The sequence below is a fragment of the Prionailurus viverrinus genome, chromosome E1, assembly GCF_022837055.1.
Source record: "Prionailurus viverrinus isolate Anna chromosome E1, UM_Priviv_1.0, whole genome shotgun sequence".
Taxonomy (NCBI): Eukaryota; Metazoa; Chordata; class Mammalia; order Carnivora; family Felidae; genus Prionailurus; species Prionailurus viverrinus.
In genome coordinates this window covers 18281042-18303618 of record NC_062574.1, presented here as the reverse complement: position 1 = coordinate 18303618, position 22577 = coordinate 18281042, and the positions used below count along the sequence as shown (strand labels likewise).

The 22577-nt window shown below is 38.5% G+C and overlaps 1 protein-coding gene across 6 annotated transcripts in view; it reads left to right on the top strand.

Moving 5' to 3' along the window:
• NLK (nemo like kinase) overlaps positions 1-22577 on the top strand; it is a 177039-nt gene that overhangs the window by 131410 nt on the left and 23052 nt on the right. For all 6 annotated transcript variants that reach the window (XR_007146812.1, XR_007146810.1, XR_007146809.1 and 3 more), the window contains exons 4-8: positions 4074-4180; positions 5652-5737; positions 9838-10047; positions 13329-13430; positions 22073-22159. Coding sequence is in view for 1 of the 6 variants with exons in the window: in XM_047832568.1 (XP_047688524.1) it covers positions 4074-4180; positions 5652-5737; positions 9838-10047; positions 13329-13430; positions 22073-22159 (592 nt within the window). In the remaining 5 variants the exon portion in view is untranslated. The remainder of the gene's footprint in view (positions 1-4073; positions 4181-5651; positions 5738-9837; positions 10048-13328; positions 13431-22072; positions 22160-22577) is intronic.

The following is a 22577-nucleotide window of genomic DNA, read 5'->3' as shown; positions in this document are numbered from 1 at the left end:
GTGGGTATATATATATGGGTGATCACTGTTTAATTCTGCCAAGTTTTCTGTGTGTTTAAAACTAAAGAAAAAAATGTAAGGGGTGCCTGGGTGACTCGGTTAAGCATCCAACTTCGGCTCGGGTCATGATCTCACGGTTCATGGGTTCAAGCCCCACATCAGGCTCTGTGCTGACAGCCTGGAGCCTGCTTTGGATTCTTTGTGTCTCTCTCTGCCCCTCCCCTGCTTGCACGTTCGTTCTCTCTCTCTCTCTCTCTCTCTCTCTCTGTCAAAATTAAATAAATGTAAAAATTTATAAGCTATTAAGAAGAAAATCTAAATCTAAACCTGGTAATAATACCATAATTTAACTGATATGTATCATTTTATAGAACAATTCTAACATGTCACTGAAAACTGTTCCTAGGAAATTCTGCATGCTAAATCTCATTTCCTCACTAATCTTCATTATAGAGTAGAATATAATTCTTTGGAAAGAATCTGATTAATAAAACCTCAGGTAAAAGTAACCTAAGAATATAAAAACCCTAAAAATGATGTTTTCTATATAATAAAGTAACTCAATGTATAGACAAAATAAAAATGTAACAGTCAAAAGTTTATTCTGTCTCCTGTGTGTTAGAAATCTAGGGGTCTTGGGCCATAGGAGGTAACAGCGGACATGATAAGAAGTAGTCTAATTCTGTGGCTAAATTATGAAAGAACCAACAGGATTTTCTGATGGATTGGAGGTGGAGTGAGAGAGAAAGAGAAATCTAGGATGACTCCAAGGTTTGTGGTTTGTGGTGTGAGCAGCTTGCTGGAAAAATAAGTTTTCTGTGGGAAAGCCTACAACTAGAAAAAGTGATTTGGTGGGGGAAAGATGGAGAATACATGTTTGGACAGTTTGAGATGTCAATTAGACATCCAGAGGAGATGATGAGTAGACAGTTTGATGAACGGGGTTGGACTTAAGGAAACAGGATTAACTAGAAATACAACGTTGGGAGTGATCTGCAAGTGTGCTATTTAAAGTCTTAGGATTGGATCCACTTGCCCAAGAAAGTGCGTGTGGAAACACAAGAGGACCAAGCCCTGGGACATTTCAACATTAAGTAATTGGAGAAGAAAACAAAGGAGGATTGAAAAGGAACAACCAGTGAGAGAGAAGAAAAGCCAACAGTCAGGTGTTCTAGAAGCCATTTGACCTAAATGTTTCAAGGAGGGTGTTTTGATTGTGTGTCAAAGCATTATCAATTAGTTCTCCCTACTCTCAAGTTGTTACGACTTGTTTTTGCTAAAACGTTAAATTAGAAGTGTTTTTAAATCATTCTCCCCAGATAATGACCACTTACTACAAGAGTCTTTAAAGTTCATAAAAGTAAAAACCAAAGCCTAATAGCACTTTTAAAAAAATTTATTGTAAGTTTTGAAGGCAGACGCCTTCTCATCTTTATTTTTTTATGCCTAGCATTTACCCTTACAGTGAGCATGTAAATGCTAAAACACGAGTCCCCGGACCCTCTTAGTTCATTTATAGCTCATGCTAAGCACACTAAGACTACAGCTGCCCCTTAAGATGGACTATATCTTCTAGGACTAGCTGTGGGACAGTCAGTACTGGCACAAAAGGTGTTTTACAGGGTGTCAGATGGGTTGTCCTTAAAAAAGATTTCATAATCTCGCTCTGGAAGAAGAAAGGTAGGATCTGAAGAACTATGTAAGAAAGCAAAATAACTCTGCAATCCAGTAACAGCTATGCTTTTTCTTTTCTTTTCTTTTTCTTTTCTTTTCTTTTCTTTTCTTTTCTTTTCTTTTCTTTTCTTTTCTTTTCTTTTCTTTCTTTTTTTTTTCTTTTTTCTTTGCCTGTTCCCGCTTTCAGTTATACAGGGGTAGGGGAGCCTTAGTGTTTTAACCCAGAACATGAAACTAACTTTCACGAGGTATCGGAAGAATTTAAAGCCTGTAGGAATCTCCCAAAGTCAAAGGTACTCACCCCTTGTCTTAAGGAAGGTTAAATTTAAATCATAAAATTCACCGAGATTTGTAATGAATCATTAACTGTGGGTAGGAGTAAGACCTGAATCTGTCCTATTCTAGATACAGCAAAAGTTATATTCACAAGAGTTGAATTCTACATCTTCATTTCTCCCCATGCTCCAGCCTATGGTCATCGACTATGTGTTGATCGAACAAAACCCTGAAGGTATAAGAGTAAATAAAAAGCATAGGAAGCTTAAAATTTAATAAGGGAGGCATAAATGTAAAAAAAGAAAAAAGTTAAATAACAAATTATTAAGATTGGAGGAAGGCTTGGATTTGAACTAATCATTTTATACATTTCTAGGAGTATTATACTTTTTTTTTTTTTCAACGTTTATTTATTTTTGGGACAGAGAGAGACAGAGCATGAACGGGGGAGGGGCAGAGAGAGAGGGAGACACAGAATCGGAAACAGGCTCCAGGCTCTGAGCCATCAGCCCAGAGCCTGACGCGGGGCTCGAACTCCCGGACCGCGAGATCGTGACCTGGCTGAAGTCGGACACTTAACCGACTGCGCCACCCAGGCGCCCCTAGGAGTATTATACTTTATAAAGTAACTTAAGCCACAGTTGGTGGGTAGATTGTCATCCTTTCCATTGGTACCTTGGTGGCCTAGGGTGAGACCCCCAACCCTCTCTTGTTTGGATTCACAGGATGCTCCAGTAACATGTCTGAATAGACACCGAGACTCTTTGATCTTCACATTCTTCCTGGCCTGGCTGTCATTTAAAACGTTTACCCTTATTGAGAAGATATTTGCCAATGACCTATCTGATAAAGGGTTAGTATCCAATATATATAAAAAACTTATGTAACTTCACACCCAAAAAATAAATAATCCAATTAAAAATGGGCAGAAGACATAAACAGACATTTCTCCAAAGAAGACATACAGATGGCCAACAGACACATGAAAAGATGCTCAGTATCCCTCATCATCAGGGAAATGCAAATCAAAACTACAATGAGATGCCACCTCACACCTGTCAGAATGGCTAAAATCAAAAAAACAAGTGTTGGCGAGGGTGTGGAGAGAAAGGAACCCTGGTGCACTGTTGGTGGGAATGCAAACTCGTACAGCCACTGTAGAAAACAGTATGGAGGTTCCTCAAAAAGTTAAAAATAGAACTACCCTACAATCCAGGATTGGCACTGCTGGGTATTTACCCCCCCCCCAAAAAAAAACCCAGAAAAACACGAATTCAAAAGTGTACATGCACCCCTATGTTTATAGCAGCATTATTTACAATAGCCAAATTATGGAAGCAACTCAAGTTGTCCATCGATAGGTGAATGGATAAAGAAGATGTGATATATATAAAGGAATATAAATGGATATACAATGGAATATAATGTGATATACAATGGATAAAGAAGATGTGATATATATAATGGAACATAAATGGGTATGCAATGTATATAATCGAATATAAAAAGGAATGAAATCTTGCCATTTGCAACAACCATGGATGGCTCTAGAGAATATAATGCTAAGTGAAATGAGTCTGTCAGAGAAAGACAAATACCATATGATATCACTCATAGTGAATTTAAGAAATAAAACAAATGAACAAAGGGGGCAAAAAGAGTCTTAACTATAGAGGACAGTTACCTCCTCCTCTGGTACAGGGGAGGATGGGTGAAATTGGTGAAGGGGATTAAGAGTACATTTATCCTGATGTGCACTGAGTAATGTGTAGAATCTGAATCACTGTGTTGTACACCTGAAGCTAATAGAACACTGTATGTTAACTACACTGGAATTAAAAACTTAATTTAAAAAATATTTACCCTTATTTTTCTTTTATAATGCTAATTATAGAGGAGTCACTTAGTTTATGTCTGCTAACTTTTAAATGGTAAATTCTTTAATTTTGGCAATTTTTTATCTTGTGAGGGCTGGAATTCTCACCTTTGTCATACTGTCTAGAAGCTTTCTTTCCTTAAACTTTCTCCAGCCTTAAGAGTGGAAGTTATTCTTTAGACCTAGCGCCTACTTTGAGGGGATTGGGACTGAATTCTCTGAACTCTCCTTAACTTAAAACTTCAAGATATGTTGTCACAGAATTGATGCAGAGTGACCTACATAAAATTATCGTCTCTCCTCAACCACTCAGCTCAGATCATGTCAAAGTTTTTCTTTATCAGATTTTGCGAGGTAAGCTTTTCTTTGTGAAGAAAAAGGTAGTGTCACTGTATACGTGAAATGTTTTGCTTTTCATTTGAACTTTAATCTGACCTCCCAAGGCTTTCTTCTTCCCTAAAGACTTTTTTCTTTTGACCAAGGTCAAATATAATATTCTCTATACTTGATGTTAAATAAGAGGCTTTTTTAAGGGTGGCCAAATGGTTCTTATTTTCAGTGATGGAAGAGAAAGCCCTAATTCATGACTAGGTTAATCTAGGGAGTAAATAAGCAAGAGGGTTTGTCAAACCCCGTGGTCTGTCACAAAGTTTCCACTAAACGGCCTTTAGTAGGGATATGTGACTGGCATCAGATAACTCAATTAAAAAGTAACTTGTGTCATCCAGACATTTATTCTTCAAACCAGCAGTACATAAGCCTGATCAAAGTGTTGGCTGGTGTACCTGCGTCCAATTCTAGAAAAACAAAATGACTCTTAAAGCCAGAGCATCAAGGAGACTGAGAAACAGCCAGCTAAATAATTCTCCAGGCTGGCTCACTCGAGAGCACCAACCTGATGGAGAGGCAGTTTGAGCCGACATTGATGGAGCTTCTTCTGGCCATCAGGTGTGTCCTTCGGAATTTTGCTGTTACAAATGGAGAATTGTTTAAAGCTGAAACAGCTTCCTTACCTAGTAAAATATCCTCCCCCTGCCCCTCCCTCACTAGGATTTATAGAATTCAGACATTCTTTATAGAGGTGAAAAAGCATCTAACAACAGAATGAAAGCACAGCGTTAAAACCACGATGTTCACTTTCTGTGGATTTGTTGACATTCTGTGGTGGGGGACAGAATAAAGATACTGGATACTGGATCTTTTTTTACACTTGAAAAAAATACATGATTTACTGTATTTTGTTCAGAAGACTCAGCCTTGAAGCTGTGACCTTTTTTTAGCAGTGCTACAAGCCTCGGTCTTTTAAGGTGTCAGAAATATTGTAAAGTAATTAATTATTACCCTCTCGAATCTCAGTGGTGGAGAATACTACTGACAGACGTGGGCAGGTTGCTGACTTTTGTCTTCCCAGTAAAAATCTGCCCTGGGAAAGGCTCCCCGGTGGGTAATGGGAATCACAGGGTGACAGTACCAGCAGCAGAGCTCCAGTGGCCAGCCCACACCTAGGAGCAATTTGAGGACGTTCGTATGGTCAGCTTTAATTCCAGTGCCTGAAAAGCTTATCTATATTTAAACCCAAATCATCTTTTGAATGATAGGCATGATCTGTAGATTGTGCGAGCCTTTGATGACACTTTATTTTACTGTCACAAAATTACAGGTTTTTTGAGGTAGGGCTAAGTCTAGCTTTTAATAATGTTTATTAGGCCATCATTTAGAGAACAGTCTTAAATCCTGTACTCTCTGTTTCTGTGGTTTTCCCCCCAAATCATTGGTTGAGTGAAAGGAATTAAATATCTGCAATTAAATCCGTTTGTTATTTCAGGTTTGAAATATCTCCATTCAGCTGGCATTTTACATCGAGACATTAAGCCAGGGAATCTCCTTGTGAACAGCAACTGTGTTCTAAAGGTAGCTTTTCAGTTTATTTGAGTATCTGAGAAAAATTCAGAATGTCAAGGCAGGATTAAGAGCAATGTGTTTTTGTGAAAGAGTTAAATTTGTTTTCATCGCTTTGCCAAAAATGAAAGAACCCAGGTTTCCCTAGCAATGTCACTAGTCATGGCCACAGTAACTGATTTGTAGTCTTGACTCATGGTTTCTTCATGATAGCTTGCATATGTTTTAGAAACACTGAAATTGGAATTACAATGTGACCAGAAAGAAGATGGAGAAGGTGATTTCTTTTTCGATTGTTCCATTGTTAAAAGAAGTACACATCAAAAGGAATATTGGAAAACCAGTAAGCTGTTTATATGAGAACGAAGTATGGCTTTTAAGAAACCTGTAGCATTTTTATACCCTGCGTGACTGAGGTAGTAAAGTAGGGAAGTGGAAACACAAGTGAAAGTACTAAGCCAGGAAAGGGTTAAATGTATTTGACACTATAGTAGCCAATCCTGCTACCCCCTCTGAGGGGGTATTGATTACAGGATTAATTGTAGTTAGTAGCTCCAAAATCTCAGGCCATCAGTTTCCATTTTACTTTCCCCCAGTGTCTCCATCCACCCACCCCCTCACCCCTGCCCGTTTTTTGTTAGAGTGAGTGGCTCACCAATTGCAAAATCCACGTATGTGCGTCTCCCTGCCTCCAATAGAGAGATATATTCATGGAGCTCCTAGATAGGAAGAGAACCACCATACCTTCCCCATCATAGAAGGTAGAGATAAGGGCCTTCCTAGAGCTGTGCCATCCTGTGTAAGCAAATTTAAATTCCGTTTAGTTTGTGAGTGGCTACAGTATTACATGATGCTTCAGTCTGCAGTAAATACTGTTAACGTTTCAACTGATATATTTGAAAAAAAACTGGTTTTTAAATGTTGCCTGCTTTATAAGTAATCAAGCTGTCATTGTTACTTAGCTTGATGGCAGTTAAACTAAATATTAAAAGCAAGTGTATAAATGAATATCATTTTGTATTTTAAATGCTTTCTTTAAACTGTGGCCCAGTTTTCTTTAAAAGCTGGTATGATATACTGCTTTAGGATAAAATTCTCTCTTCATTATAGCCTTCAAGAACTGTTTCTGATTTAATTCTGGAAAGATTTTTTTTTTTAACTATTTTTCATAATTTCCCTGAAAACAACTAGTGTCGTAGTGCAGTCTCTTTCCACAGAGAAATTAATTGTCCCCAGTGTCCACCGAAGTAAATATTCTTTCTATAGGTCATTGAGTTCATTCCCCTGCTACCTTTCCCCTTTTTGAAGAGCTCTGCAACCTATTCCCACAACCCTCATTGTAATTAAACAAAAACAAAAAAAACCCTTAAGAATTCTTTATTCTGTTCAGACCAAATCAGTTTTATGACAATTTATGCCAGTTTTTTCTTATTTTGGTTTCTGGTTGGAGACTCTCACAAAGCATTTTGTGTAGAATGCTTGATGCCATTACCTGCTTGAAATCCGTTAAAAACAGTTTTTTAATGTTTATTTATTTTTGAGAGAGAGAGCACGAGAGCACACAAGCCAGGGAAATGCAGAGAGAAGGAGAGACAGAATCCCAAGCAGGCTCCACACCATCAGTGCAGAGTCTGATATGGGGCTCAGATTCACCAACCACAAGATCATGACCAGAGCGGGATCAAGAATTGGGGGCTTAACCAACTACACCACCCAGGCGCCCCTGAAGTCTGTTTTTTAAAATCGTTAGTAATGGTATTGTAACTTCTGGCTACATAAATGAGTAACTAGAGGAAAATGTTAATTATGAATAAACCAATACACAGATCAGGATAAATTGAAATTGTGCCCTGTTCCTTTGACTTGTCCAAGCTGCCTACTTTTAAAACCCAGAATGGTTAGGGGGCTTCTGGGGTGGCTCAGTTAGTTGAGCATCAGACTCTTGATTTCAATTCAGGTCATGATCCCAGGGTCGTGGGATGGAGCCCCACATTGGGCTCTGCACCGAGCGTGGAAACTGCTTAAGGTTCGTTCTCTCTTTCTCTCTCGCTAAAATAAAAAAAATAAAAATAAAACCCAGAGGGGCGCCTGGGTGGCTCAGTCGGTTAGGCGTCCGACTTCAGCTCAGGTCACGATCTCGCAGTCCGTGAGTTCGAGCCCCGCGTCGGGCTCTGGGCTGATGGCTCAGAGCCTGGAGCCTGCTTCTGGTTCTGTGTCTCCCTCTCTCTCTCTGCCCCTCCCCCGTTCATGCTCTGTCTCAAAAATAAATAAACATTTTTTTAAAAAATAAATAAAAAAATAAAACCCAGAATGGAATGTCAAGCTATGGACAAACTAATTCTGCCTTCTCAAATGTACAAATTCATCAAAAATAATTATGATAAAACATTTCTTTTAAATTATATCCTTTCATATTATGAATATATTTTATTTCGTATTAAGCACAAAATGGATAATTTTGTTGGAAATCTCATTATCTTTTTGGCTATCTGATCATATAAACTTCTTACTTTGGGTTTAGCTTGTCTTCCAGATAAATTGCCAAAAATGACTCCAGACTGATGTTTTTAACAAGGGACTTGCTTTATAACAAAATATTTTCTGTCCGGTGGGTGGTTGGTTGTTTTTTGTTGTTGTTGTTTTGTTTTTTGTTTTTTGGTTTTTTTTTACTCTAAATACAAGAACGATAGGAAAATGGATTAAAGTTCTTTGGTTTTTGTTTTGTTTTAAAAGATATCCTAAAACACCATGGCATTTTAAATATTATGTGTTATTTGAACCCTAGCCTTTGGGAGGATTTGATAAGCAACTTAATTTTTTTTAATGTTTTTATTTATTTTTGAGACAGAGAGAGACAGAGCATGAATGGGGGAGGGTCAGAGAGAGGGAGACACAGAATCTGAAACAGGCTCCAGGCTCTGAGCCGTCAGCACAGAGCCCAACACGGGGCTTGAACTCACGGACTGTGCTATCATGACCTGAGCTGATGTCAGACGCTTAACCGACTGAGCCACCCAGGCGCCCCGATAAGCAACTTATAGTTTGGTTGTTGTTTTGTTTTGTTTTGTTTTGTTTTGTTTTGTTTTGTTTTTGCTATGGTTTTCCAACTTTTTTTTTTTTTAGCTGTCAGACCCTTTTTTCAAATAAAATCGTAGGCTGGGACCTCAACTTAGAACAGTGTTATTTTGTCGCTTCTAACACTGACTCAGTGAAGTTAATCAGTGAGAATGCTAAAGTTTGGAAGACCGTTACTCTCTTGTCTTAGCCTCAGTGCTCCCCCTTTCTGTTTTGTTTGCCCAGTTTCAAGAAAGTCTTAATTCCTGAAAATAAGCAGAAGTTGCCATTGGTGGCACTGCTGTTGTCCACTAACAGCTCATCTTGCAACTGCAGCCTCTCAGTAAACAGAAGTAACAGGAAAAGATTCGTTTTTCGGTCTGCATGTAAATTAACCAATCTTCCTCATCTACTGTTGTGTCGCCAGGTTCCAGCATGCTGTCCAAAACTTGAGAGGCATTAAGTTAAATATTTACGGCACGAAGAAAAGAATGAACCTAGTGGCACTGGTATCCTACAGTGTGCCACATTTTGACATATTCACACATTTGAGGGTGAATTAGTATTTTAAAAATAGATACATGTGAAGTTTAGGACTCAGTTTGATTTAAAGAAATTTTACTACGTGTATTCTGTAATGAGAGTGAACATAGTTCAGGAGGTCTTCAAGATTGGCTCTTTTTTTTTTTTTTTTTTTCTTATAATACTTCCTCAAGAAGCCTTGAAAATACATAGTTTGGTTTCTACATTAAACCTAGAAATGTGCGTTGAGCTGTCTTTTTGGTTTAGTTATCAATTGAAAAGACATTAAAAGTGAGAAGAATATTTTTAAGATCATCATTTTATATAGAAATAAGGAAGTTTGAGCCTTTTTTCCCCCCTCTTATACCGATAAGATCAAATTATACATTGACACAAATATACCCTACCTGTATCATTGAAAACTTCTGAGTTTGGAGATCTATCATGATTTTAACTTCTTGGCTATTTTGTTTTACTTTACCATTTGTAAATACATGTGTCTCTTTAACAATATTTTGATAATCTTTTCTATTTAGATTTGTGATTTTGGATTGGCCAGAGTGGAGGAATTAGATGAATCCCGTCATATGACTCAGGAAGTTGTTACTCAGTATTATCGGGCTCCGGAAATCCTGATGGGCAGTCGTCATTACAGCAATGCTATTGACATCTGGTCTGTCGGATGTATCTTTGCAGAACTACTAGGACGAAGAATACTGTTTCAGGCACAAAGTCCCATTCAGCAGGTATGATTTTACGTTAGGCTGTAGTAGCTTTCAATTCTACTACAGATTTAAAGGAAAAAACCACCTTGCACACATGTCCTGGGCTTATTCGTTGTACTGTCTGCATTGCTTTTAGCAAATTCGGGTTCACTTAAAATTCAGAAAAGTTATGAAGTTGAAGATTACAGAGAGATTCATTTTGTAACTTACCGGCCTATTAGAGGGAGTGTTGGCTTTATTACTTGCGCTGATGCATGTAACCGTTTGCACAGGTGTAATCTTCAGTTGTTAGATTGTCTCTGTTCTTTCTAACTGAATGCGTCCAACTTGAAAATGTATTTGGTGGCTTAATGTACTTACTCTTTATGCTTAGAATATAAATTTTAAGTGTTGATTTCCTTAAATCTGAACATTTAGAAACATTTCTAACCTTTGTTTTGGAGCTAAAATATTTAAATATGGCAGAGAACATTAGAAGCTTATTAAAAGGTAGTTTTAAGAACCCATTCATGATACTTTATCTGCCCTAAGAGCTAATTCATTATCATATTTTCTTGCGATAATTCCTAAGTATTTTTTATCCATAAATTCTAACAATGCAAACATAGAGTTTGCATTAGAATAATGTAACAATGATGGACTCGGGCTGCAGAATCAAATCGATGGGTTCTAGTCCTAGCCTGCCACTTACTGTCTAGTCATTCTCAGGCAAATTAGAAGGTTCTGAAGACTGTTGTGCAGATCAAATAAAGCTGGAAACGCGGCCAGGCACACAGGGAGCTCTCGGCAAATGTTAGCAACTGTGAGAGTGGTGCTATGCCAGGATGATAGGTATGCAGCAGTAAATAAGACAAGGTTAGTTCCTGCCTTCGTGAAACTTGCACATGAGACAGAAAATAAAGTCTACAAATAAACATAAACCTAAATAATGATAAATTTTGTGAAGAAAAATTGAACCAGGAGATGACAATGGAGCAGAGCAGTGCTAAAGGATTCTCTCTCTGAAGGGATGACAGTTGAGGAGTACTCAAGTAAAATGGGGGAGCGAGATATTGGGAGTGTTCCAGGAAAAGGGACAACCCACATAATTACGCCTCTGAGGCAGGAACAAGTGTGGCATGTTGGGGGGATGGCACAATCAAGGAGGAGGTTGTAGGAGACAAGGTCGGAGGGAGAAAGAGTGCCTGACTGTGATGACCTGATAAGGACTTTGGACTTTATTCTGTCCAAATTGTAATGGGAAGCGGTATGAAGGTTTTGAGCAAGGGAGTATTGAGGTTTGATTGATCACATTGTAAGAGATCACCCTGACTACTGAGTATCTTTGTAAATAATTCATACACCTGACCCAAAGTGGAATTGTTTCTACAAAGAATTAACTGATACATTAGAAACTGTATATGCTATGATCAGCATTTAGTTATTTTTCTGCTAAACATTCCAAGTCTATTTTTATCAAATTTCCATCTTAAAAATTGATCCTAGTGATAAAAAATTGTCATATATAATTTTAATGTTGGGTACTATTGACAGTACCCACTTCACTATTCGATTTTTTTAGAGAGTAGATTTTAATGGACTTACCTGTAAGACCATCATGTCTGCACATAAGCAGCTGCCATACAGAAAAGCTTAAATAAAAGTTAAGGTGTTCAAATCCTGTATATTGAACCAGGATCTTGGGTTGCTACTGAAAAGACTGTGTGTGTGTGTGTGTTGTGTGTTGTGTGTTGTGTGTTGTGTGTGTGTAAAACAATGTATGCAGGAACTGGCCTGGGATTCAGATACCTTATTTTCTAGAGAAATGCATGCGTCTTGAATTTGCCAGTATGATGTAGCCAGTAACAGATAACACTGTCTATCATCAGTGTATTTTAGTATGAGAAGTCAAGATCTAAAATAGGAAAAGAGGCTAACTTCTAAATGGAAGTAGTCATTTTCTGTAGCATTTTCTCTGTATCTTTGAGAAATGAAAACCCTAGGTGCTACAGTACATAAAAATATTTCTCATCCATGGATCTAACCCATTGTAGACAACTTTCTGAATGTTTCCATTTGTTTTCATGAGCCAGTTATTTTCTTCTGCCTTTAGGTTAGTAGTTAGAGGTCCGTAAGTATCACCAACACACTTTTCCCAAAAGGCTTTGTGTAGAGATCTTTTATGGAAAACAAGCTACTTGATCATCCCCATTATCCTGGAGGGCAGTGATCCTTATATAGACCTCATAGTTTTGATAAGTGCAGAAAAATGGTGCTTTAGGGGCACCTAGGTGGCCGGTTAGTTAAGCATCCAGCTTTGGCTCAGGTCGTGATCTTCCAGTTCATGAGTTCTAGCCCTGCATCGGGCTCACTGCTGTCAGCACAGAGCCCACTTTGGATCCTCTGTCCCCCTCCCTCTCTCTGCCCCTCCTTTGCTTGGGCTCTCTCTCTCTCTCTCTCTCAAAAACAAATAAACATTTAAAAAAAAAAAAAAGGAAATAAAACGGTGCTTTATATCTGGCAATCCCAGTACCAGAAAATGAAGTATTCTGTAAGTAGGAATTTTCCGTCCTGGAAGAATCCGAATGACATATTATTGCTAATTAGGTTATGAAGTTGGAAGAGTTTTAGCACTACAGAAAATTGTGGAGGTGGTGTCCGACCTACCAAGACTTGTGAGAAGACCATTTTTTATTGTGCTTAGCTAACTAAATGTGGTCTTATTCAGTATTATAGTTTTCTAAGAACTGCAGTTTTCTGCCAGTGTAAGAGATTTCTAGCATACCTAGAATGTAAATGAGGTGTTCTGGCCCACACATCAATAACTTAGCTTTCATTTCAGATGTGAATGTTCTGAGTAGTTCCTAAATCACAGCTGCCTGATTTATGGATTAGCTCCTTGATGAGCCTGAATCCTTTGGAAGCATCAGAATCCATTCTTTAACTGTTTGAAAAGAACAGTCATTAGCCAGGAGCAAAAGAGCAGTTCACCTCTGCAAGGATCATAGATACCATGATATCAAGACCCAGGGTAGGTAGATGCAGACTCCTAAACTACTATAGCCTTAGAATGCCATGCTTGCTGAAACATAGTTCATTTCTGTCATCTGGATTCCTAATAAAAATATCTTTCTGGCCTTTTAAAAGTAGTCCAGAAAGTGAACATAGGGGCTCCTATCAGTTAATTTGGAATTTGCCTTAAGGTGGTGTTGTGTTTTTTTTCCCTCCAAATTAGGTCCTTGGCCTTGAGTGATTGAAGAGTAATGGAAAGTTGTTTCCATGAGATCTTACTATATCCATCTGTATTTCATATTTCCTTGTAGTTGGATTTGATCACGGATCTTTTGGGCACACCATCACTGGAAGCAATGAGGACGGCTTGTGAAGGCGCTAAGGCACACATACTCAGGGGTCCTCATAAACAGGTAACATGATAGGGTGGGGATCTGTATTTGGTAACCATCTGGGCAGGATTTCTCTTCCGACAGAATAATGAGTCAAGACTGTTTAAACAAGAACATTACTTACGGGTTTTATTTATTTTTTTATGTCATGGTCATAAATAAGAAAATGTTAAATATTTGTCAAACTAAATAAAATACCATAATCCCCAATGCTTTAGGAGAAAATAAATACTGTGTAGCACCTAAATGACCCCTGGCTTTTTATCTCCTGGTTTTTGATGTGTCTGGGAAAATTACTGGGGGTGGAGCTTTCACTCCAGTGCCATACCTCGTACATGTACATCAAGATGTCTTTTCTAAATACTGAGCCAAAATACTCGGTACCTCTTACTCCAACTACGAGGATAAAGCTATTTCTACTGTACTCTTTCCACTAACACAGAATCAGATGTAAATGTTTTTAAAAAGAAGTATGGAGAGAGATTGCCAGATTTGTACTGATCAATATTACTTATAACCAGACAAGTCACTGTTGAGGAAGACAAGACGGCTTTTATCTCCACCTGTTGGTTTAGCAGCATTTTTTAGAAGCACTTTTCCTAATCCACTTTGGACAGAACAGCTTAATGATGTGAAGAGTGAGCAAGGAAAATACTTTTCTCGGGAACAGCAAACTAAACAGAAAAGAGGAGGCTTGAACAAGAAGATTCAGCAGCTAATTTTCCTGGGCTCTGCCTTGGTTTCTTTTAAATTGGCATTTAGATGATCTGATGGATCATCAGGATTGATTGATCTGAATGACCAAATGGCAGACTGACTTCGACTCTCCTCTCAGATTACCAAACAGACATTTAAGCCATGCCTTGCCTTCCCCTGGCAGTTTCTCTCTGTAATTCCAGTGTGAATCCACAGCTTCCATTCTCACAGGCATAAAGGGCAATGGGTAAAGTGTGTTCTCTTCTAAAACCAGCCCGAACTAGAAAAATAGAGATGTAGATGCTGGGATTTTAAATAGCCCCCTGCCGGTTACATCCCTCTATTGCATTTAGTTTATAAACTATGAAATAATTTCGGGTCCTAATTCTCTTAGAAAAGCACACAGTAAGTCTTAACCTAGAGAAAGGTTCTGTATTAATATAAGGAACCCAAAAGATCTATTATGTTCTATTTATTGGCCGTCATCAGGAATATTAAAGAAATTTATCAATACCTCATGGTGAATATGCCCTTGGAACTAGCAAAATAATTTTCCTGTTTTACTGACCTCTTTAGGTCTTTCCTGACTAAAAGCAGCCAGTAATGAAATGTGATTAAGATCACATACCCTGGTGCCACCCTTCCAACTCTAGAGGAATTTTAACTATTGCTAGTGGTTGCCAGCTAATTAATCCTTTGTCAGAGCTGCTAAACAGCAGCTGAGAGAGCAAGGCTTCCTAAGGAGTTTTCTGCCTGCCTTCTAGAACAGCTGGAAAATGTAACATACTGCACCAAAAGCAACTGCTGTCCTTTGAGCATTCTTGGCAAGTGAGTCCTTTTCCTACTAGAAATTTTAAAAATCTGTTAGTTATACAGGGCGCCTGGGTAGCTCAGTCAGTTAAGCATCTGATCCTTGGTTTCAGCTCAGGTCGTGATCTCACAGTTGGTGAGATCAAGCCACTCTGCTGATGCCACGACGCCTACTTGGGATTCGTTCTCTCTGCCTCCCCTCCACCCCCACCTCAAAATAAATAAACTTTAAAAAATAAAAATAAAAATCTGTTAGTTGTAAAAACCTAGAAATTTCAATTAAATACAAAAATAATAAATATATTATTGTCTAAAATGAAGGAGGGGAGAAAGAAAAATTTTAAGTTCTATATTTATTTAACCAGTTAAATAGGTTAAGATGTTAAGCAGAATTTTTTTCCTATACATTTTTGCATGAATTGGCCTCTTAACAGTAATGCCTCCTAGAGTTTATTATTTTGTTTATCATTAAGATTAGTGATGCTCTTAAGAGAACTCCACAGTAAAAGTTAGGGGTAGCCCTGGCTAGTCTTGCTGTTAGAATATTTTGGTTTTGAAGAGACTAGTGGGGTGGAAACAAACTAGGAGACCATTTTTGCCCAGAGGCTAGATACACTTTATACAAAACTTTAAAGTTTTATCTTTAGATACTATTATAACCAGTGCCAGAAATGGTCTCCTGAATCAGGTGTTCATGGGCATTGAACACTGATCCAGGTAGATTTGTATATCATATATAATTGAATGTAAATAAACTTAGCATATTGCTTCGTTCCATTTTTCCCCCAGTATGGAAATTCAGGTTTTTATCCACATTTGCTAGTAGATCTTTATACCACCATTACCCTCAAGAGAAGTTAGCAAACCCTTGAAGCTCTTCACTTAAGCCATCAGTCAGACTCTGCCTTTTCCCTTCCCACTCTCTACCCCTTCCCTTATACCCATGATGCGTATCCTTCATGCCTCTTGGCCTGTTAGCAACTGCTTAAAGGTATCTCCATTCACGTTACAGCCACTTAGACCTGAGATTGGAAGACACATACACACCCACACACAAGTATATTGGTATGTAGCCATTTGGATTTTTTTCTTAACTTTAAAAAATTAATTGGGTTCCAAATCCAGTATATACACTATAGCTTGTGTGGTTCTGTACATCAAGACTGTTCTGCAAAGGACATAGTTCTTAGCTCAGCGTTCCACACCAGATACATACTCTGTTGTATTTCTTTGGTCTTCAGTGATTAAGAGTGCAGGCTGTGGTGTCAGTCTCAGGCTCACCACAGGGCACAACATGATGATGGTGTCCCAGGAGTCGTACGCTACGGTTTTCAGACAGAATGAATTGTGAATCCTGCCTCTACCGGTAACTCACTTTGTGACCTTAGGCAGATTACTTAACTTCTGTGTGCCTCAATTCATTCATCTATAAAATCAGAATAAAAATGATTCCTACCTCATTAAATTATTATAATGATAAAGAGATAGATAGTACATGCAAGGAGAGCATAGAATAGTGTCTGGTATTCTGAACACTTAATAAATATTAACAATTAAAATTCTCACTATACAATGGTAGGTATAGCTTGTGATTTTTTTCTTAAGTTTGTTTTTCTTTTTTTTTAATGTTTATTTTTGAGAGAGAGAGCGTGAGCGGGGGAGGGACACAGAGAGAGGGAGACCCAAAATGTGAAGCAGGCTGCAGGCTGCAGGCTCCAGGCTATCAGCACAGAATCCGATGTGGGGCTCCAGCTCCCGAACTACGACATTATGACCTGAGCCGAAGTCGGTCATGACACCGACTGAGCCACCCAAGCACCCCAGCTTGTGTTTTTTTTTTTTTTGAAGTAACATAGTATGATCAAGTGGAGTTTGTCCCAGGAGTGCAAAGATGGTTCACCTACAGAAAATCTATTAATATATTTTTTGACATTTTAAGTGAGAAAAATCATGATTATCTCAATTGATGCAGAAAAGGTATTAGATAAGGTTCAGTGTTTTTTATGTATTACCATGATAAAAGTTTTTTTTACAAAAACCTATAGGTAATTCCAGAAGAATTTCTTTTTTCAGTGTATGATCGAGGCAGAATGAGCTATATTCTCATTCTGATGGAAGTGCATGCACACAGTAAAAACCTCTAACTTTTAGACGGGACTCATAATTCTCAGTGGAGCTGCTTAGGCTCTTGGAGGTCTTCACAGGGCAAAAGCTATACCTCACTGTACTTACTCTGATTACTTGATGTAGAAGTTAGATGAACCACATTTAAACTTGGGAGGAATGCTAACATTTCGATACAAGTTTTTGAGTTTGAATTACAAAAAGAAAAACCTAGCTTTTTTCAGGTAATTCCCACTTAAGGAGCTACTCAAAGTTAGATGGAGCTAACCATTCTTTACTAACAATAATCATTGCTAACAATACTTACATATAATTTTTTTTTTAATGTTTATTTATTTTTGAGACAGAGCATGAACGGGGGAGGGACAGAGAGAGAGGGAGACACAGAATCTGAAACGGGCTCCAGGCTCTGAGCTGTCAGCACAGAGCCCAATGCGGGGCTCGAACTCACGGACCGCGAGATCATGACCTGAGCCTAAGTCGGCCGCTTAACCCACTGAGCCACCCAGGCGCCCCACATATAATTTTATACACACACACACACACACACACACACACACGTCATTGCCCGAACCACTTCTTGTACATTAGTTCGTTAAATCCTCACAGCACTGTAATGTACCATATTCATGTACCATATTCATTCCTTTTTATAAATAGGAGACAGAGGGTTACAGAGGTCAAACAATATGCTTAAGGTCATAAGCCAGGTGTCAAAAGTAGGTTTCTCTAATTCTAAAACCTGTTCTTAGCCAGTATACGCTGCCTGGCACATATACCTTCACAGCAGACTTTTTAAATTGTATTTGTTTATGCAAATGATATATGAGTACATGTAAAACACAAATTTTACGGAGAATTCGTCATCCCTAGCTACCCCTACACTATCCCAGTTACCCCTGGATTAATTTGAGGACATCTTCCCAGACATATTTTTCTATGCTTTTATTTACACATATTTGTACAAACAGCAATATTTACTGTTGTTTGTTGGGACTTTTTTAAAAATATAACCATTCCTATATAAAAGGAGAATCAGACTGGCTGTTTTCTTAGAGTCACAGATTACTGTCTCAAATTAATTTACTTGTGTGGTTGATTAATATACCTATCTCCATACAGCATATCAATCACTCTTTTCAGTGAAACTCAGTTACAACTGGCTTAAGGGGAAAAGGAAACTTACTGACTCCTGCAACTTTTTATATGAAGTTGTTGAGCTACAACTGACTTCAGGCCTTGCTGATTCAAGTAGTCAAGTGATGTTCCAAGCCAGGAATCTGACCCTTCTCTGTTTTGTTTTCCCCTGTGTGTTTATAAAAATGGAACCAGCAGTCCAGGTGTATATTCTACTAACATATCAATCCTTCAGGAAAGAGCTTTCCCGGTTAGATCTAGAAAAAAATATCTGGAAGGTCACTGATTCACTTATGAATATGTTTGATTATAAGCAATAGAAAATCTTGCTTACAGTGGTTTAAAGAAATAGGGGTTCATTTTTTTCCTCCTATCAAGAGGTCCAAAGGTAAGCAGTCTGGAGCTGGTCTGGCAGCTCGCTTATGTCATCAAGGACCTAGTTTTTTTCTTTCTTGCTGCTCTTCCATCTTTAGAACATCAGTTTCACACCCTCTTGCTTATCTTGGTCACAAAATGGCTGTAGCTTGTCCAGAAATCCTATTCACATTGAAAACAAGAAAATGGAGGAAAGAGGGAACGCTAGTAGTATGTGTCCCCTTTATCAGGAAAGGAAATTTTCCCAGAAGCCTGCCTAGTGAATTTCTGCTTACATGTCATTGTCTGGAACTATGTAATATGTAACTTCCCAGATGCCAGAGAAGCTAAAAAAAAAAAAATTTGAGTATTTTCTATCTCCTCTAATAAAGGTAGGTAAAGGAGAAGAGGACTGGGGGGGTATGGTTGGATTAGCCAGTCTGTTGCCTGTCCCATCCCTATTTTAGAACATGTATCTATCCCAGAGCCTGTTGTGGCGTTCAGGCGAATATATCATTTGAATGACCAGACCTGGGTCAGGTGCCCATCCTTCGAGTTGAGAGATTGAAGTCAAGCTCAGCCATTTGATTCACGAGTGAAAAGGGAGTGGTTCCCCAAAGGTCAAGGAATGCTGTTTTGTCTGCTGGGCAGACAAAAACACTGTTCAGTATTTTTTAGTTACTGTTTTCTCCTCTACAGCTCAAAATCTTGGATGAATGCAGTCTTAGCTGCCATGGCCCAAGTATTTTTTAAAGTTGATACTTAAGGCACTGACCTACTGGTAGGATTGAAAAGTCTGTTATCAGTCTTTAGTCCTTCTGTTCATCTCTTACAAGGTTTAGAATTTCCTTTTTCCTCAGATTGTTCCCAACTAATTGTGTCCGTAATACATGTAATATTTTCACAAAAGTGAAAATAACCCTGTCTGCTGACAGGTAACCCATATCTTACATTTAGTAGATCATGTTAGAAGTTCATTCAATTCAAACTTCTTTTTCAAGTCGGGATTTCTTTTCTATAAGCCCAGAGTGCTTACTGTATAGTGCACTGCCCGTTGTACACACTTAATTAACGTTGCTGACTGATGGTCACAGCTTCTTTGCTGGCAGCTAAAAACTTGCAGGACAGGACTCACACAGCTGAGCCAGCCTAGCCAACTCTATTGTGGGGATCAGCACTCTGCACTCGGCTTATGATGACTGCGACATACATCATTTAGGGCCCCTTACCCAGGTCCAGAAGCTCATTCTTGCTTCATTTCACTGACAATTAATCATAGTCATTAATAGAGCACTCTTTACAACCCTTCTTGTCCCCGTGATTCAGCCCTGGCACCCACTCACTCCTACATTGCTAAGTGGCTTATAAACTTGCAGAACAAACAGAAAATGGACTGGTATGTTTTAAAGGGGAAAGAGTAATGTGTGTGAATGTTGGGGGAATTAGCAAAACCTTTTTCCCAAATGAAATATTTAGGGCGTATTTCTAAGCATTCTGTTTTTTCTTTTATTCAGATAGGTTCTGTTGCACTTGATGAGAAATATAAACTTCTTGTCTAGTTCTGTTACCCTTGGCCCAGCTGGTTTCAACCACAATGGCCGGTGAATTAGAGGGGAAGAAAATGGAATTAGACATTCAGTATGTCTAGTATTGCATCTTTCCTGCGGCGCCAGTGCTAGGAACTAAATTATCAGTGGTTGTCTTTGTGGAGAGGTGTTGGCATAACTGAACTGACTTCTTTATCTCTGTACCCCTTCTTAACATGCATTTGAACACAGAAAAGGAGGAGACATATTAATATGACTGTTCCAGGCTGAAGTGAAATTTAGCTTTATTTTTAGTGTATTTGTTGGGTGTAATTCTGTAAAGAAAAACGAGATGGGGGAAGGTGTAAATTTTCAGGTCGCCTTCACATCCACTCATTTGATTTTCACAAGCTCCTCATCTTGTATCCAGTTGTTCTCAAGTCTTAACAAATTTTGCCTTGTAATTTGTTCTCCGTTCAGTGGCCTCTAGAACTGTTTGTTCATATGTTTTTCTTGCCCGTCTGAGACCTGATGCTTATCTCTGTTGCCCCAGCACTTAGCCCAGGGCCTGGCATTCGGTGGGTGGCAGATGATTAGCAATGCTTTGGGTTGGTAGGCTGGTCTGTGCTGGTCCAGTTTAATAGATGAGAAAGCCAAGGTTCTAGTGACTTACCTGACTCCTAGTGAAGGCAGAATTAGAACCCACCTGTTCTACTACTCATTCCCGTATTTCATTCCCTAAGCTGGAACATACCTCCAGCTCAAAAATAGGATGAGGGCTGGATTCTCTAGGAGGGCTGCCTGGCTGGCTCCGGCAGTGGGGCATGCAGCTCTTGGTCTCGGGGTTGTAGGTTCGAGCCCCACTCTGCGTGTAGAGATTACTTAAAAACAAAATCTTAAAAATTAAAAAAAAAAAAAAGTGGCAAGGAGAGAATGTCTTATGGTGAGATATTTTGGTCAGTGAGAATTGGCCGGAATTCGGCTGCCAACCTGCATAAGCCACTGAAAAATACCAGCTATTTGCAGTCAAAGAATCAGAATCTTTCAAAAATATCAAATTATTTACTTTTGCACAATGAAAAAATTCCTAGGGAAAATATGTAAATTAAGTTGTAAATTAAACACACTCTCCACACTCCACCCCTTATCTTGACTAATACAACTGATTTCAGGACTACCACAGACTTACATGTTTTTAACGAGAAATACTTCTCTATCTGCAAACATGTAAATGCAACAAAGAATAATAAGCTGATCTACAGATATTTGAGTGCCGGTGATAAATGGGTTCTACTCACATAATGCTTTTTATCTGTTGTAATCCTATCGGGTTTCATACAACTTTAGAGCTAAAGTCAGCTTCACATCATTTGTCCAACCTCATTCTGCGCTTAAGGATCCTGGGATTCAGACATGTTGATTTATCTAATTAGTTAGTAAATTAGAACCCTCATCTTATCTTCTCTCTGTTAGTCCTTGATCCTGCAGAAAACTTCTGTGAGGTGAATAATTATTTCCTGATGATTCTAAGATGTCTTGCTGCTGTTCTTATTGGATTTTCCTACGTGGCTTTGTTGGAAGTAGGCAGACATGTAAGACCTAGTTTACATGCTTCCTTTGCACAGTTTACATGCTTAACTTTGCATGTGTCTAAGGTTTTACCTATTTGTTGTCTCCCACTTCTAGGCATGTTTAGTCTTCCCTACTTTGCAGAGTATTTACAGTAAGGCTAGCAGGAGCACCATATGCACAGAGTTAGCTTTCAGTTTTCGTAGGCTCCTTTGTGTTCTGACCTACAATGGGTAATCATGCAATGTAAAATATGCTACTGCAAGTCAGTGACAGTTGTTTCTGAAGACTGCTTAGCGAGGGGAATACCCATTCCCTTTGAATGTAGACTTGTGTGCACACATCCTTTGAGCTTGGTACTGACCTCTTAATAAGTTGGCTGTATTCCATATCTACGCATACAGAGACTCACATATTTCAACTCTTTATTTTTTTTTTTTTTTACAGCCATCTCTTCCTGTACTTTATACCCTGTCTAGCCAGGCTACACATGAAGCTGTTCATCTCCTTTGCAGGATGTTGGTCTTTGATCCAGTAAGTAGTGTTTATATTTATATATTTTTTAATGAATTAAAAATGTTCTAAGAAAAACATCCTGACTGTAAATGGATGAGCAATGTAAAGAACGACTTTTCAAAGAGAAACTTCAATCCCCGGTCTCATGTGTATCATCACGCTCACTCATCACAAAGAAGTTGGATTATTAATACATAAACATCTGGGTGAAGAGAGGGACCTGTTATCATCCTAATTTTCTCAGTATTTTAAAAAGGAGTTTGACATCAAGGTAAATCAGGAGAGAATAATTTTAACATGATTTGAAAAACTCTGCCCAGAAGGAACTGCTTATGCTTACTCTTTTGGTTGTTGAGATGGTGGCTTTATCAAATGCCATTTCCAGACTCGACTCTTCGGAGACAAAGTTCAGGTCTTCATTTATTTATTTACCCAA